Source organism: Vulpes lagopus, chromosome 23, assembly GCF_018345385.1.
Source record: "Vulpes lagopus strain Blue_001 chromosome 23, ASM1834538v1, whole genome shotgun sequence".
Taxonomy (NCBI): domain Eukaryota; kingdom Metazoa; phylum Chordata; class Mammalia; order Carnivora; family Canidae; genus Vulpes; species Vulpes lagopus.
Genome location: NC_054846.1, coordinates 33,694,133 through 33,708,818, shown reverse-complemented (window position 1 = coordinate 33,708,818; position 14,686 = coordinate 33,694,133). Strand labels below are relative to the sequence as shown.

General features: G+C 34.8%; 1 protein-coding gene across 7 annotated transcripts in view; it reads right to left on the bottom strand.

Moving 5' to 3' along the window:
- ATP2B1 (ATPase plasma membrane Ca2+ transporting 1) overlaps positions 1–14,686 on the bottom strand; it is a 128,493-nt gene that overhangs the window by 39,906 nt on the left and 73,901 nt on the right. For all 7 annotated transcript variants that reach the window (XR_005985183.1, XR_005985184.1, XM_041738069.1 and 4 more), the window contains exons 3-6: positions 11,357–11,554; positions 5,506–5,760; positions 5,289–5,414; positions 997–1,137 (exon numbers count right to left, since the gene is read on the bottom strand). Coding sequence is in view for 5 of the 7 variants with exons in the window: in XM_041738069.1 (XP_041594003.1) it covers positions 997–1,137; positions 5,289–5,414; positions 5,506–5,760; positions 11,357–11,554 (720 nt within the window). In the remaining 2 variants the exon portion in view is untranslated. The remainder of the gene's footprint in view (positions 1–996; positions 1,138–5,288; positions 5,415–5,505; positions 5,761–11,356; positions 11,555–14,686) is intronic.

Below are 14,686 nucleotides of genomic sequence, written 5' to 3'. Positions count from 1 at the left end.
AACTTAGAAACAGGGTGGGGAGAGCTTTTTTAAAAAAGTAACTTAGAAACAGGGTGGGGAGAGCTTTTTAAAAAAAGTAACACGCTTGAAACACCTGGGTGGCTCAGTCAGTGAAGCATCTGCCTTTGGCTCAGGTCATGATCCTGAGATCCTGGAATCCTGTCCTGCATCTGGCTCCCTGCTCAGTAAGGAACTTCCTTTTCCCTCTCCCTCTGCTCTCTCTCTCTCTCTAATAAATAAATAAAATCTTAAAAAAAAAAAAAAAAAAAGAAAAGAAAAGAAAAGAAAGAAAGAAAGAAAAAAAAAGTAACATGCTTCCAGCAAAGTAATTTTGAGCGGTCACCCAACTTTCTTGTATGATCCTTGTGGATAAACTATGGTTATAAATTTTTGCTGAGGATAGAACACTTGTAGGGATAGCAGATACAATGGGACAATATCAAATTTCTAAAACTTTGATATCAAATATTTTGGGCTAAATGCAAGAAACATAATAGGAGTCAGAGTAACGTTTTCACCTATTTAAGTATAGAGTGGGAAATGTGAATAGTAGAAAACTTGAAATAGATGAAAAACTCAATGAGACCAAAATGTGATATGGTTGACAAAGCTATGAATTAAGAAGCAAAAAAGATAAGCAAATAGGAAGTGAGAGTTTACATGTTGCTCGTAAAATAATAGAAAGATGCTAAAACTAAAGAATAAACAGAATAAATAAAGCCAATGAAAGTGTTCAAGATGATGAACTTGTATGGCTATGGTAAAGGAGATTAATGTGTTCACTAAAGGCCCTTTATGGACTAGAGTCTACAGGGGAAACTGGGAAATGGAAGGGACTCCATTAATTCTACCACTTGAAAGTACTATATCGAGTAACTTTTTGTAGTTCATTTCCTATCAGAACCTCATAAAAGAAGTACATTTTTCTGTGTCCTTTCTTATGACCAGCTGCCATATTTCCAAATACCAATTCTTAGAGAAAACTGCCAATCTTACTTTTCTTTTCCTTTTTCTTTTCATCCTTCTTTTCTTCCTCTTCACCTCCAGCTCCAAGTAAGGTAAAGATAATTCCAGTTTGAGAATTAACACCTACAGCAGTAACGACCATTCTTCCAGAGCCTTCCATTACATGAGTACCTACAGCAACAGAAAAAATTTTTTTAATTGCTATGGCTTTTTTCCTCCTACCCTCAAATTTCAAACTTTACTTGAATTGTCTTTGATATCCAGTATTTAATAAGATAAACTCAGTAAAACATTAAGTAAAACCCAAATTCTTATGCTTAAGGTTTTAACTCTGTAATCCATCTCATCTGAATTCAAAGCTCCCTGCACCACTCATGTATCATGGGATGCTGGGCAAATTCTAACATCTCAACTGCTCACCCATAAAATGAGGATAATAGTACCTGCCATTTATAAAAATAATGAGGTTCAAATAAACCTACAAATGTAAAGTGCCTTTGCACACTGTCTGAAATTTGTGGGAGTTCAACGAATACATATTAATTTTATTTTATTTTATTTTTTTTTAAATCATATTAATTTTAATTATAAAATTACCTTCACCATTACTGACATTTCTGAGAAACACATTGCTTAAAAAAGAAATATGCTTATAAGCAAAAGGATTCTGTAGCAACAAATGCCCCATTTACCACACCAAAGCCCAAATCTGTACCTAAACCAGCTTTCATTAAAGTCGGCCTAGATTACTGCAACAGCCTCCTAGCTAGTCTGTCTTTCCAGTTTGCCTGACATCAGTTTTAATCTTCCTAAAATATGAATTTTCTCAGAAGTGTCTCATGGCTCAAAACTGTCGGATTCTAAACTGCCTACTGGATTAAGTCCAAAGTCTTCTCCCTGAGATCAGCTAACCTCTCAAACTTTTTATCCACTACTCTAACATAATATTCCATTACAAAAAGCTTTGGAACAGAAATGGGAACACTGATTGTATTTTAACTGTTCCTTACAACAATCCTGCAAGTTGGTAAGCATTATTTTTCTTATTTTCTAGAAATTTGCCCAAGGTTATACAACAATTACAGGTCAAGACAAAGTTTCAATCCAGCTCAGTCAGGGGGTAAAGGGCATATTCTTATCATACAATACCAGGGAGTTTGCTTTGAGTTCTCTAACGTGTACATCCACATCTCTACACCTTTCCTCACTAATTAAAAGGCTTCCCAATCTCTCTATTGTAATATTTTTGTGAATTTTAAGTAGCTTTCAAAAGCAATTCTTTTTTCTAAACTCTCAATATAGTCTTCTTTACAGTTATCGTATTTGATCTCCGGGTTTACAACCATATGGGGGCACTATCTTATATACCAAGTCAATTAATGCACAAAGGTTATTTGCTAAATAAAATCATAAAGCATATGTACTTATTCCAGTAGTTAAAAATGTAAATATATTAATTATTGGGGAACTTATCCAATGTGAATTTTTTTAGGCCTCTGACTTTCTTGCTTTTATTCTTTGTTTTATTGTTAAGTAGGCCCCAGCCCCAGCCCCAGCCCCAGCCCCAGCCCCAGCGTGGACCCCAATGTGAAGCTTGAGCTCAGACCTGAGTTGAGATCAAGAATCGGATGTTCAACCGACTGAACCACCCAGGTGCCCCTGATTTTCCTGCCTTTTAAAATCTATATTCTGAATATATCCTAATTACCAGCTTGTCAGTGAAAAGGCAAAGAAAACAAACGAAATTCAGGACAGTTTTTACTGAGCAACTTCTACATTTAAAAGGCAATTTCTTTCTTTTAACAATTCTGGCTTTTAGAAGATCTCTATTTTTTTATGTTCTATTTCTCCTTACCACAGGTAACCAGAGGCTGGTGGTTAATGTGCTCAGGCAAAGTAAACAGTTTTTGTTCTGGTCATATCCCCACTGCTAACTGAATAACTGCTTTTAAAAATCTAAATTTAAAAAGCCAAGAACAGCAGTGAGAGATGGCATCATGAGAATAAATTTAAAAATAAATGCATTTTATGTTTTTTAGTACATTTTTGGAATAGGGAAATAAATGCAGAAAAACTTTCCCACCCACATTACGATAAGGGACTCTGCAAAGTTATTTCAGTCTTTTCTTAACCATGGAAAATTTACAGCGTTCTTGTGGTACACTTGGTGTGTTCGGGACCTGAGTCTACATAAAGCTTACTAGCAAGCTGTTAAAATAAAAAAGGACCAAAGTTCAGTTAAAGGACATCAATCTGAAGAGCTAAACACTTTGTAGTAAACTCGATGTACATAAAGGTCCATGCAGTGCATATGGCAAAAAGTCACAAGAGTACCACCTCAGTTTGCCAAATTCTGTGGCTCAGGCAGTCTATGGTGGTTAAGGTATGATCAAATTGCTTTCCCTTCCTTGGAAAGACTATATATGTAGACTTTACCAGTTAACAAATACAATTTCTCAGAAGTATGGCACAGAGCAAGCAAAATAAGTAGAAGTTGTACTTATATATGCAAGATATACGTATTTGGAATGAATTACAAGTACAGCTACGTAAAGAAAAAAACAAACAGGATGTTCTTGGTAGTGTAGGATTTTGAAGGTATACAAATCCTAAGATGTTTCTGGATAGGCCTCTATTATAACTGAGACCTCTACCCTTTAATAACAGTGTTTATAAATGCATACATATGTAATTACTCTGATTTTTAGTAGTAGGATATTTTATAATAAGCTTTTTAGGCACATATTTGCAAATTTTAAAAAAGGGTAATAGTTTAAACCTAAGTATAAGCCCGAAGTTGTGACTCTCACTTAACTGACTTGTCACAGGTTGGACTTGGTTTCCGTAAAACCATGTTCAATCAGTTAAAATATAAAGTTCAAGGGGTCCCTGGGTGGCTCAGCGGTTTTAACTCCTGCCTTTGGCCCAGGGCGTGATCTTGGAGTCCCGGGATCAAGTCCCACATCGGGCTCCCTGCATGGAGCCTGCTTCTCCCTCTGCCTGTGTGTGTCTCTGCCTCTCTTTGTGTATCTCTCATGAATAAATAAATAAAATCTTTTAAAAAATTAATAAAATATAAAGTTCACAGAGAAGAATGAAAAATTGCAGGTGCCAAGTTATTACATAGTTAAATCAGCAAACATCTCCTTACAATCTATAAAATGCTGGCATTCCGTTAACATCTGAAAATGGTAATAGAAGACAAATAGGCAGCACTCTGGTTGCTCTGGTATAATTCAGTCTAACAAACATATATGTAAACAACTGTCTTACAGACAATTTTGTAAATTCTATAAGGAATACTAAAAAAGTAAGAGTAAAAACCTGGAAATCAAATGTGAAAGAACTGACATGCTTTTGGAGTCAAGTTGTGATACTCTGGTTTCCTCTCATTCAGCATTTTTAAAGGCCAGTTTTCCCATCATTCCATCATTCCTTCCCTTTCATTTCCAAATAACCTCAGGTCAAGCTACCAGTTACTGCTAGAAGAGTCTCCCAGGTAGACACCCAACTGCCCATTTCAAACTGTACCCTCATCTGTACAAATCGTACTCTTTATCCTCAGGACATCTCTTACCTATGTGCAAATTAAATCCTCCCTAGTAGACGTGGTGTTACTGCTACGTCTACTGTTGATTAGTCATGTAATCTTTGATAAATTTTAAGGATTTTATCAGTTCTTAAAAAAAAAAAACAAGTCCTTTGTAGTTTACCATCAAGAATTCATTATTTGCTTTAAAAACAAATTAATCATTCTTTAATTTTATACATCAATAGGCCGTAAGAATAAATGTAAGATAGAAAAAGGGAAAAGTAGAAATCATCGGGCTTATGTTTTAGTTTTATCATTACACTAACATGAACAATGACTCTCAAAATCGCTTGCTTTTTTTTTTTTTTTTTATTTGGACTCAAGCTCCTCATTTGTAAAATATGGCTCTGGATTCAAAAATCTCTAATATCTCTGCAAACTTACCAAAAAAAAAAAAAAAAGTCCCTAAGGAATATAAGGGTGGAAGCTAATATAAAATACAGAATTGGGGTAGCCCAGGTGGCTCAGTGGTTTAGTGCCACCTTTGGCCCAGGGTGTGATCCTGGAGACCCGGGATCGAGTCCCACGTCAGGCTCCCTACACAGAGCTTGCTTCTCCCTCTGCCTCTGCCTCTCTCTCTCTGTGTCTCATGAATAAATAAATAAAATCTTAAAAAAATAAAATAAAATAAAATACAGAATCTTTCACATCGTTGACTCTTAGGGAAACTGTGTTCAATGACAAATGGCATATAGTTGTGGAAGACAAAAAAGTTCAAAGAAATTCATACCTGATAGAAGTAAGGGATCCTTATCTAAAGACTTCTTAACATGATCAGATTCACCAGTCAATGAGCTTTCATCAATTTTAAGATCATTGCCCTGAATCAATATACCATCGGCTGGAAGAAGATCACCTAAAACAAAAAGCAATGGTATGCTAAATTATAAACAAGATTACAGTAACTTTACCTGTAGTGGAAGAAGTATTGGTCGTTTATTACTTACCATATTTCACCTGAGCAATATCTCCAACAGTAATGTCAGCTACAGGTATCTGAATGACCTGACCACCCCTGATGACTGTGAACTTCTGTTCTTGTTCAATTCGACTCTGCAAACCTCTAAACTGTTTTTCCTTACTCCAGTCATTGAAAGCTGTTACTAATACCACACACACTACTGACAAGAGGATTGCAGCTCCTTCAATCCAACCAGTTTCACCTTCACCTTCTTCCTCTCCAACAGAAACTTCTCCACAAACTATATGGAAAGAAAGAAAATGCTGATCAAAAAAATAAAACAAAACAAAACAAAAAAAGATTCTGAATTGATGACAACAGACATGCAATAAGTTAATTATGATGTTTACATACCTTGTTAATTTTACTCTAAACACCCTACTGAACCCAAAGCCACAATGATAAGAATGCTTACTATGTCAAGTTCCCTGCCACTGAAGAATTCTCACCCTAAGGATAGGGGAGGCAGTCTAGGGTACTAGTTAAGAGTGGGGACACTGGGGAAGATGAAATCTTCCACAAGGCAAGCTACTGATTTTTGAGACTCAAGTTTCTTCAAATTACGATAACATCACCTTCTCCAGAGATGTAAGAATTAAATGAGAGAACACTTTAAAGTAGGTAGAGCAATGGTTGAGGATTCCTTTGCACTTGACCAATGGTTAACGCTATTATTACATGTGTTAGACAAGATATACATGAAAACTTAAGAATTATGTGCTACCCATGAATCATGTTTTATTTACTGTATCAATTTTACAGGAGTACAAGAAAAACTTAGTTTCCATAACACGAAAAGGTAAGCCAGATGCTACTCATTAATCCAACTATATGGGTACCTACTCTAGGTGCCAGACACTACTTTAGGAGCTGGGGATATAGCAGTAAATAACGCACACAAGCTCGCACACAAGCTCCCTCTCCACGTGAAACCCATATTCAGATTGGTATGTGCAGATGGTATACGAAGAATTCAGGTCATAAACACAAATAATTTCAGATATCGTAAATGCCATAAAGAAACTAAAGGATGGTAATGTGCTATCAAGTGAAGACCAAGGACTGCGGTTTGTGTGAACACAGAACACCCTCTGAGGTGTCCCTGACATTTGAGCTAGGAGTCAAATGATAAAAGGGAACTAGCCATATAGTTGCTTTAGAGCATTCCAGGAAGAACATTCCAGGGAAAGATTAAAGAAAGAGCATTCCAGGGAAAGATTAAAATCAGTACAAAGGCTCTATGGCGCAAAAAAGTTCACATAAAAACGGGCGGGAGGAAAGAACCCCCAAAAACTCAAATTTAAGTTTAACAATGTTGAAAAAAGAACAATTAAATAGTACTGTTTAGACTTTCAGCTTTAATCTATTTCTGAGTCTCAAATCAATTCAGTGGCTCATGATCCAGCATTTTAAAAAATGTAACACAACAAAATAAAAAGGATATACATGTAGTAATGGTAAGCATTGTTTCTTAAAAGTTTACTACTTTGGTTACTTATAAATTTACATGAAGGAAAATGTTCTTTTGCATTCTTATGTAGAAGTTCTTTCTTACTGAGGGTTGGGCTGAAAAGTCTGAAAAATTAATAGTTCTCTTAGGACAGGTAAAGCAGGGAAAAAAGATCATTCAAAGAAAAGAATGAGTAAATGAATGATACCAGATATGATTAAAGCATATTTCAGAATAGAGAGCATGAACCAAAGAAAATGATCTGAAGTATAAAGATGCTGGATAAAGATTAATCCAGGAGGGGTATATGGGAGATGAAGAGAGAGAATACAGAGACTGGAATAAAATCAACTGGTGGTGAATTTGAAGGGATAATATAAAAGAATAATAATAATAATAATAATAATAATAATAATAATAAAAAATCCTGAGGCCCATCAGCAGGATTCAACCATCAATGGGTACAAAAGCAAGTTCCCCAAAAGAGATGTCAAGACAACCCGTTGAGAGCAAATATTAAAACTTCTCTCTGAAAAAAATAAATAAATAAATAAAACTTCTCTCTGAATTACATTTGAGCTAAAGAAATGACCACGTATTATTGTACACAATAACCAGTTAAAGGAATTTATGGTTTACAATGTTCTAAATGGCAGAAATAATAGGACAGTTTCTCTTCCACGTTCCCCTTGCCCAAAAGATAGATTTGCTCTCTGCATTAGGTAGAGCAACTCAGGACTCAGGGACAGATGGAAGTGGAAATACTATGTTGACCACTTTCACCAACTTCAAATGCAGCTGAAGTATTATCTTCCAAATGAAGCATTTCAATGGGTTTTGATCTTATTGGTTAAAAATTTAAAAATGAAGTACTTGTAACTGTGCAAGAACAACAGATTGAGAGCAGAAGATGGAATTTACCAGTCATATGTCAAACAAAAAGGTTTGTGCAACTGGTGGATGGGAGTGAAAATAAGAATCATTAGTGGGTACACTTCTTGCCATTTGGATTTATATAATGTTTTAAAAGTTTCTTTTCAGCTATAAGAAACATTAAAACCAAGTTCTGAAATAAAGCAAACTCAGACCTAAATCAAGGTTAAATCAAAACTATAAAATATAATAATGTGTATTCAATCATGTTATCAATGACATTTTACAGTTATTTAACATCAAAATTTTAAACTTCACTGCATCTTGTAATTATTTCAATTTATATTTTTGCATATGTTTAAAACTATGCACATTATAAAAATACTTTATACACATTATGTAGATGGCTTTAAGTATATATAATTCATGAATGCATCATTTGGAGATACATGCTCAGATTTCTTCCTGATCAGGCATATATATAATCAAAAAAGCTTAAAAAATCAATGCAACAGAGATTAGAGGGGAAGGAATGATGAGACAGTTATATCATTCTCAGCTTTAAATCTCACATGCATATTTAGATGACTATTCCAAAAGAGAACATGAAACAAATGGTGTCGTATTTCCATTTTATATAGTTCTACTTTAGATTATACAGATAAAGTTAGAATGAGTTTGAAACAGATGGTAGTAATTAATACTTATAGAAATATTTCCTATTTTTCCTACTGATGATCATTACAAATTTTCAGAGTAGCTGCAACAAAAAATAATCGCAAAGTCCAAGTTACAAAAGGATTGTAGTTCCAGTTTTATATCTATTTGTATTTTAATAATGCTTTCAGTAAAGTCCAAGCACAAATATAATAAAAAAATCTATTTCACAACAGGGTTCTCTGTAAACATAGTCACCTAAGAGAAATGTACAATCTAAATTCAGTCTATGCTCTCTACTGTAAAGCAAATATTCCTTTCTTAAAAATCACCACTGGAGCTACTTCGTGGATGGTGCATTACGTGTGTACATTAACAGTATATAAGAAGTACTTCTGAAAAAGTGTTGTCCAGGAACCCCAGGAGGATCTCTCAAGGTCAAAACTGTCTGTAATAAGACTAAGATGTAATTTGCCTTATATTTTAGGAATGTGTAGAATTTTCCAAAGCCATGGATACACAACACACTAAATGCAGAAGCAGATGAGAATCTAGTTATCTTCAATTATGCCAGACATTAAAGAGATACAAGGAAATGAGAAACACCATTACTACGGTTTTCGTTATTTCATTTAAAATTTCATTAATAATAATTATAGTAATTATAACAGCACAGCACTTAGTTATAATTTTTAATGCAATGATAAAATGCTTTTAAATTCTTTGATTTTAATTAAAAATACAGTAAATATCTACAAATATAAAGTCATTTAATCAAAAGTTCTTTTGAATTTTTAACTTTGAATGTAAAGGCGTCCTGAGACTAAAAAAATCTGAGAATCATTGGTAGTGACTAAAGACTAGTAACTAAAGACTCCTTTACAGAGGGTTATAGTGCTTATTTTCACACCAAACAGCACTAGAAGAAATTTTGAGAATTTAAATTTCTAGGACTACAGATTTATTATTAATGGGTTTCCTTTTCAAACAAGTTACTACTTAGTGTTAAGACATAATGTGATGAAAAGATACAAGTACACTAATAGATATTTAAAAAATGCAAACACTAACATTTCATCACCCTCTAGATTTCTGACTCTTTTTAAAGTGTCCTATGACACTGACAACTCTAGTGTATCTTTCCAGTTGGATATCTAACGCCAGTATTTTCCTTAAGCAAATTTGGGAAAGGGCTTGTCACTATATTCTACAAGTGAAAGCAGTGCTAGTTCCAAAAAGATTTGTCCTTGTAACAAAATCCACACCCACTGAAAATAGTTTTTGTTAATCTTCTTAGGATATTGAGGGGGTAAAAAGTTAAAAAAAATTAATAATCTTCCAACTCACTAAATTCTAGAATATCAATTCCCAATATTCTATCATGAGAGTTGGGTAAGTTGAACACTACAGAACTTAGCTGTATGTTGCTGAATATGGTATGACCTTTCTGTCATATAACAAGATACACACCTTTCGGCCTACTCATGGGTGCACACATAAACCTACCTGAGTCAACTACAGACACACAAAACAAACTTTAAAAATCTGTGAGAATACAATAAAAAATGGTATATAGCAGTAATCCCTAAGAAGTGAGACACTGGGTGAATATTATTTCCTATGAATTGTCATTTTTCCCTTCCATCTTCCTATGGCAAAAGAAGTATTTAATAAAAATAAGTACAAGGTTCAAAAATAATTTGGTTTAATGTTGTAAGAATATTGCCTAAATCTCTTATTTAGATCAGAGATTCTCAGCCATAGGCAAATTTTGCCCTCTATGAGAAACACAACAATAACTGAAGACATTTTGGTTGCCTCAACTGGTAGGTGGTACAATGCACGACAACAAAGAATGTTCTGGGGCAAAATGTAAACAGTGCTACTGCTGAAATACGCCAATATATACACTGATCTCATGTAAACTGACCTACTCTGTGGCCAACTTTCTCCAACAAAAAAAATACCCAAAACCCAACTCTCACATGAGCTCCAGGCATACCTTTAATGGAATTACTTTAAATCACTGCCTAAGCCAACTTTTAGAGTTAGCAAATATTTATCAAAGTCTTCATAACTTGAAAAGGCTAAATTTTCACAAACATATTGGTTGCATCACTCTTCTGATATATAAAATATTAGTGGTTTACTCTATAGTTATTTAAATATAGTCACCAAAATCCAAGCTAGATTTCTTAGCAGTTATAGAATATATTGTCAAAGAATATTCATTTTAAATAAATTAAAAAGAGTAAGAAATTTAAAAGAGAAAAGAAGAACAAAGAAAAGTGGGAAACAAAACCATTTGTAGCTACAAGTTAAAGTAAATATACCATCAAATAATGTATTTTTCCACTGGTCAAGATGCTTTGTAGTATAAACATTTTTAGAATGACAAGGCAATAATACCCCAATCATGCATATAGCAACACAATTTAAGAACTTAAAAAATAATGAATTAGGGAAGAGAATAGAATTTTGCTTTCATAATGATTTCCAAGATCAAATAAAAATCAAAACTAATTATTTCAATATAGTGTTCAAAGACCTTAAAAACTGTGATGGCACAAATCACATCATCTGTATGGCTTAGCTCCTTGCCAACACATGGTATGCACATTTTGGCAGGTCTTTTAACCTCCATATTTCACTTGGAGGTGACATTATCTCATAGGATTACCATAAAATGATCTGAGATAGTATATTTAAAGAACTATTAAAAGTACTACTAGAATGGTATTTAGCATGGTCAATGAATGCTGATCTGCTATTGTCATTACATTTAAGTAAGCAAATGAACGGAATTTATTAACATCACACATAAAAATCTTTTTCCCCCCTTCCCCAATTTACTTACGTGCATTATCCCCTTCTGGAGGTTGATAAAAAGAAAGGCCCAATGATACTATGGCTGCAATTTCTAGTATAATTAAAGTGACATCTTGTAATGCTTCCCATACTAATTGAAGAAAGGTTTTTGGCTTTTTAGGAGGTATAAAATTCTTTCCAAACACTGCTTCTCTTCTCTCTATATCTGCAGGGTTTCCACTTAAACCTAGTGAAAAGAAACAAATTTCAGTGAAAAGTTTCACTATTTACAAATGAAAATACCTATTTAAGACATACTCATTATACTTTAGATTCCAATTCATAAGACCCTATCAAAAAGATTTTAATGTATTACACCAAATGTACAGAATTTGAATCACTGAAAAAATGTGTACAATACTTTAAATAGACATTTGAGGTAGACAGCTCAAGACTAGATAAGAATTCTCACTTTTCCAAACTGCTTACCTTTTTTTGTACTACCTTATACCATCTTTTAGACTGCCAGAGACCAGAACTGGGATGACAATTGGATGGATTTTATATTGTAGTTAAACACTTCTTTGACCTTTACTTAGGATGTTTTCCATCCAAAAGTGGGTAATTATGTATTTATTTGATTTACTTAACAGCATCTTGGTTATTAACTCAATGAGTGAAAATTTTAATTTTTACTCTAATTTACTAAAGAACAATGAGAAGTTAATTTATCACAAACCCTAAAAATTTCTCTACTAAAAATGGCTGTCATACTTGGACTGATAAAAGATTTACACGTCACAAAGAACCAGGAAACTTGGGCTGACTTTTCTTTTGAATTTTATTTTTGGGATTTATTTCCAGCTTAAGAAATATGTAGTGCTACTGACTGCACCCACTGTCACTACAAGGGAAAAGGTGCATTGCAGGACATGTATTTATTACCTGAAGTGTGGAATTGAAAGCTACGAGGGAAGAGGTTAAGAGCTGGCTGGATGAACATCAATTTTGCCTTTCCTTCACCCTACCTAGCAGGTCCTCCTCTAATTTAACCCTGCTGATCCTATCAAACCTAGATATATTCCAATTCGTTAACACAAAGTATGTATACATTTACCTTTTTGTTGGGGATAGGTATGAAAAGACGGGCAGCAGAGTCTTATGACTTGTTTCCTTAGTCTGTTTAAAAATATCAAAGAAGGAGGCCAAGGTACCAGAATGATACACCTTTCAATTTATCGTCATAAATTTAAATGCATTAATTTAGTTAACTGATCTCTCTCTCTCTCTCTCTCTCTCTCTCTCTCTCTCTCTCTGCAGGGAAGGGAGAGAACAGCAAAGGAGGAAGACAGAAAACAGTAGATAATGGAAGGCTCTTGGTTTTAAGCGTTTCAGCTAGTAATCCCAATGTAGAGGCAGGCAAAGAGTACAAGAGAGAACAAAGAAAGTATACTGTTAGAATAAAAAGAAATGAATATAAACATTTTAAGGTAATTATTTACGTTGTTAAAGGTATCAAGAAGATTCCAGAGATGTCTTTAGCAACTGTAACAAGGTCAATCAATTCTGGGCATTCGAAAGCATTTTAGATTTCTGATGACAAAAGACATCATCTAAAAGTTTCCCCGGAGCTTCAGGCTTTGAGACAGAGTTCAACAGAAGAAAGGAATCAAAGGATTGTACTAATTGTGACTAGGGGAAAGACAGTATGAGAGAAGAAACTGGCAAATTATAATTTAAGATCCACACAGTTTCTTCAGACTAGAGCAATGCTTCCCCAATCACACCTGGCTGCAACCAGTTAGCACTGGTCCATGGTTTAATTGAGGGATAGGACAATGTAGTAACATTTTCCACAAAAACAAAATTTGTTTTAAAGTTTAAATATTGTAATGTTCTGAGATTATGTGCTTGTTGCTTTTTGAATTAAGTGTCCTTTTTTTTTTCATAAAAAGATATTAAATAGTAAGTTTGTTTTGCCTTATATTTTAATGATTTTTTAAAAAGTCATTCATTCATTCATTTATTTATGACGCAGAAAGAGGCAGACAGGCAGAAGCAGGCTCCATGCAGGGAGCCCGAAATGGGACTTGATCTCGGGTCTCCAGGATCAAGCCTTGGACTGAAGACCGCGCTAAACCGCTGAGTCACCCAGGCTGCCCATATTTTAATGATCTTACTAGCGAAAATGAAAGACTGCATTCCTCTCCCGTGTCTCCAATTTTTTTCCTAAGGAATCTGTCTGAAGACACTGGTTTTATCAGTTTAACTCACACTTAATAGAGCCTATCATTAATTATCTATATCTGACACCTAGTAGTTTTAAATGTCAGCATTGGGATCCCTGGGTGGCGCAGCGGTTTGGCGCCTGCCTTTGGTCCGGGGCGCAATCCTGGAGACCTGGGATCGAATCCCACATCAGGCTCCCGGTGCATGGAGCCTGCTTCTCCCTCCGCCTGTGTCTCTGCCTCTCTCTCTCTCTGTGACTATCATAAATAAATTTAAAAAAAAATTAAAAAAAAATTTAAATGTCAGCATTATAACTATAAAAATAACTGACCAAAACTTACATTGGTTAAATAGAGGGCAATATTTTATGTTAATGCGGATAAAAACAGCCAAAGATTGTTTAAAAATGTAACTGGAGGGATCCCTGGGTGGTGCAGAGGTTTGGCGCCTGCCTTTGGCCCAGGGCGCGATCCTGGAGACCCGGGATCGAATCCCATGTTGGGCTCCCGGTGCATGGCGCCTGCTTCTCCCTCTGCCTGTGTCTCTGCCTCTCTCTCTCTCTCTCTCTCTCTCTCTCTCTCTCTCTCTGTGTGTGACTATCATAAATAAATAAAAATTAAAAAAAAAAAAAAGTAACTGGAGGGAATCCGGAAAATGAAAAAGCAGCTGGTCCTAAAGGTTACTGTCATTCTTCTACACCACTGACACACATATGAACACACACCTAGGACATGACATCAATAAAGTCATTTGGTTTAGGGGATCCCTGGATGGCTCAGCAGTTTAGTGCCTGCCTGAGTCCCAGGATCGAGTCCCACGTCGGGCTCCCGGCATGGAGCCTTCTCCCTCCTCCTGTGTCTGTGTGTGTGTCTCTCTCTCTCTCTCTCTCATAAATAAATAAATAAATCTTAAAAAAAAGTCATCTGGTTTAGGAACCATCAGACAGATTTCAGTTCACCTACTGAAATTTTGCCTATGTGACTTAACTTCTTTCGTAGTTGGGGGACTACAAATATTTGTTGGTGTAACTTAACAAAGTTATTTATTTATTTATTTTTAACAAAGTTATTTAGAAGGGCCTAAGAAGGCATAAAGCATCAAGTTATAAACTATAGAGTAATAGCTATTAAGCTAAATTAAGGGGATGATA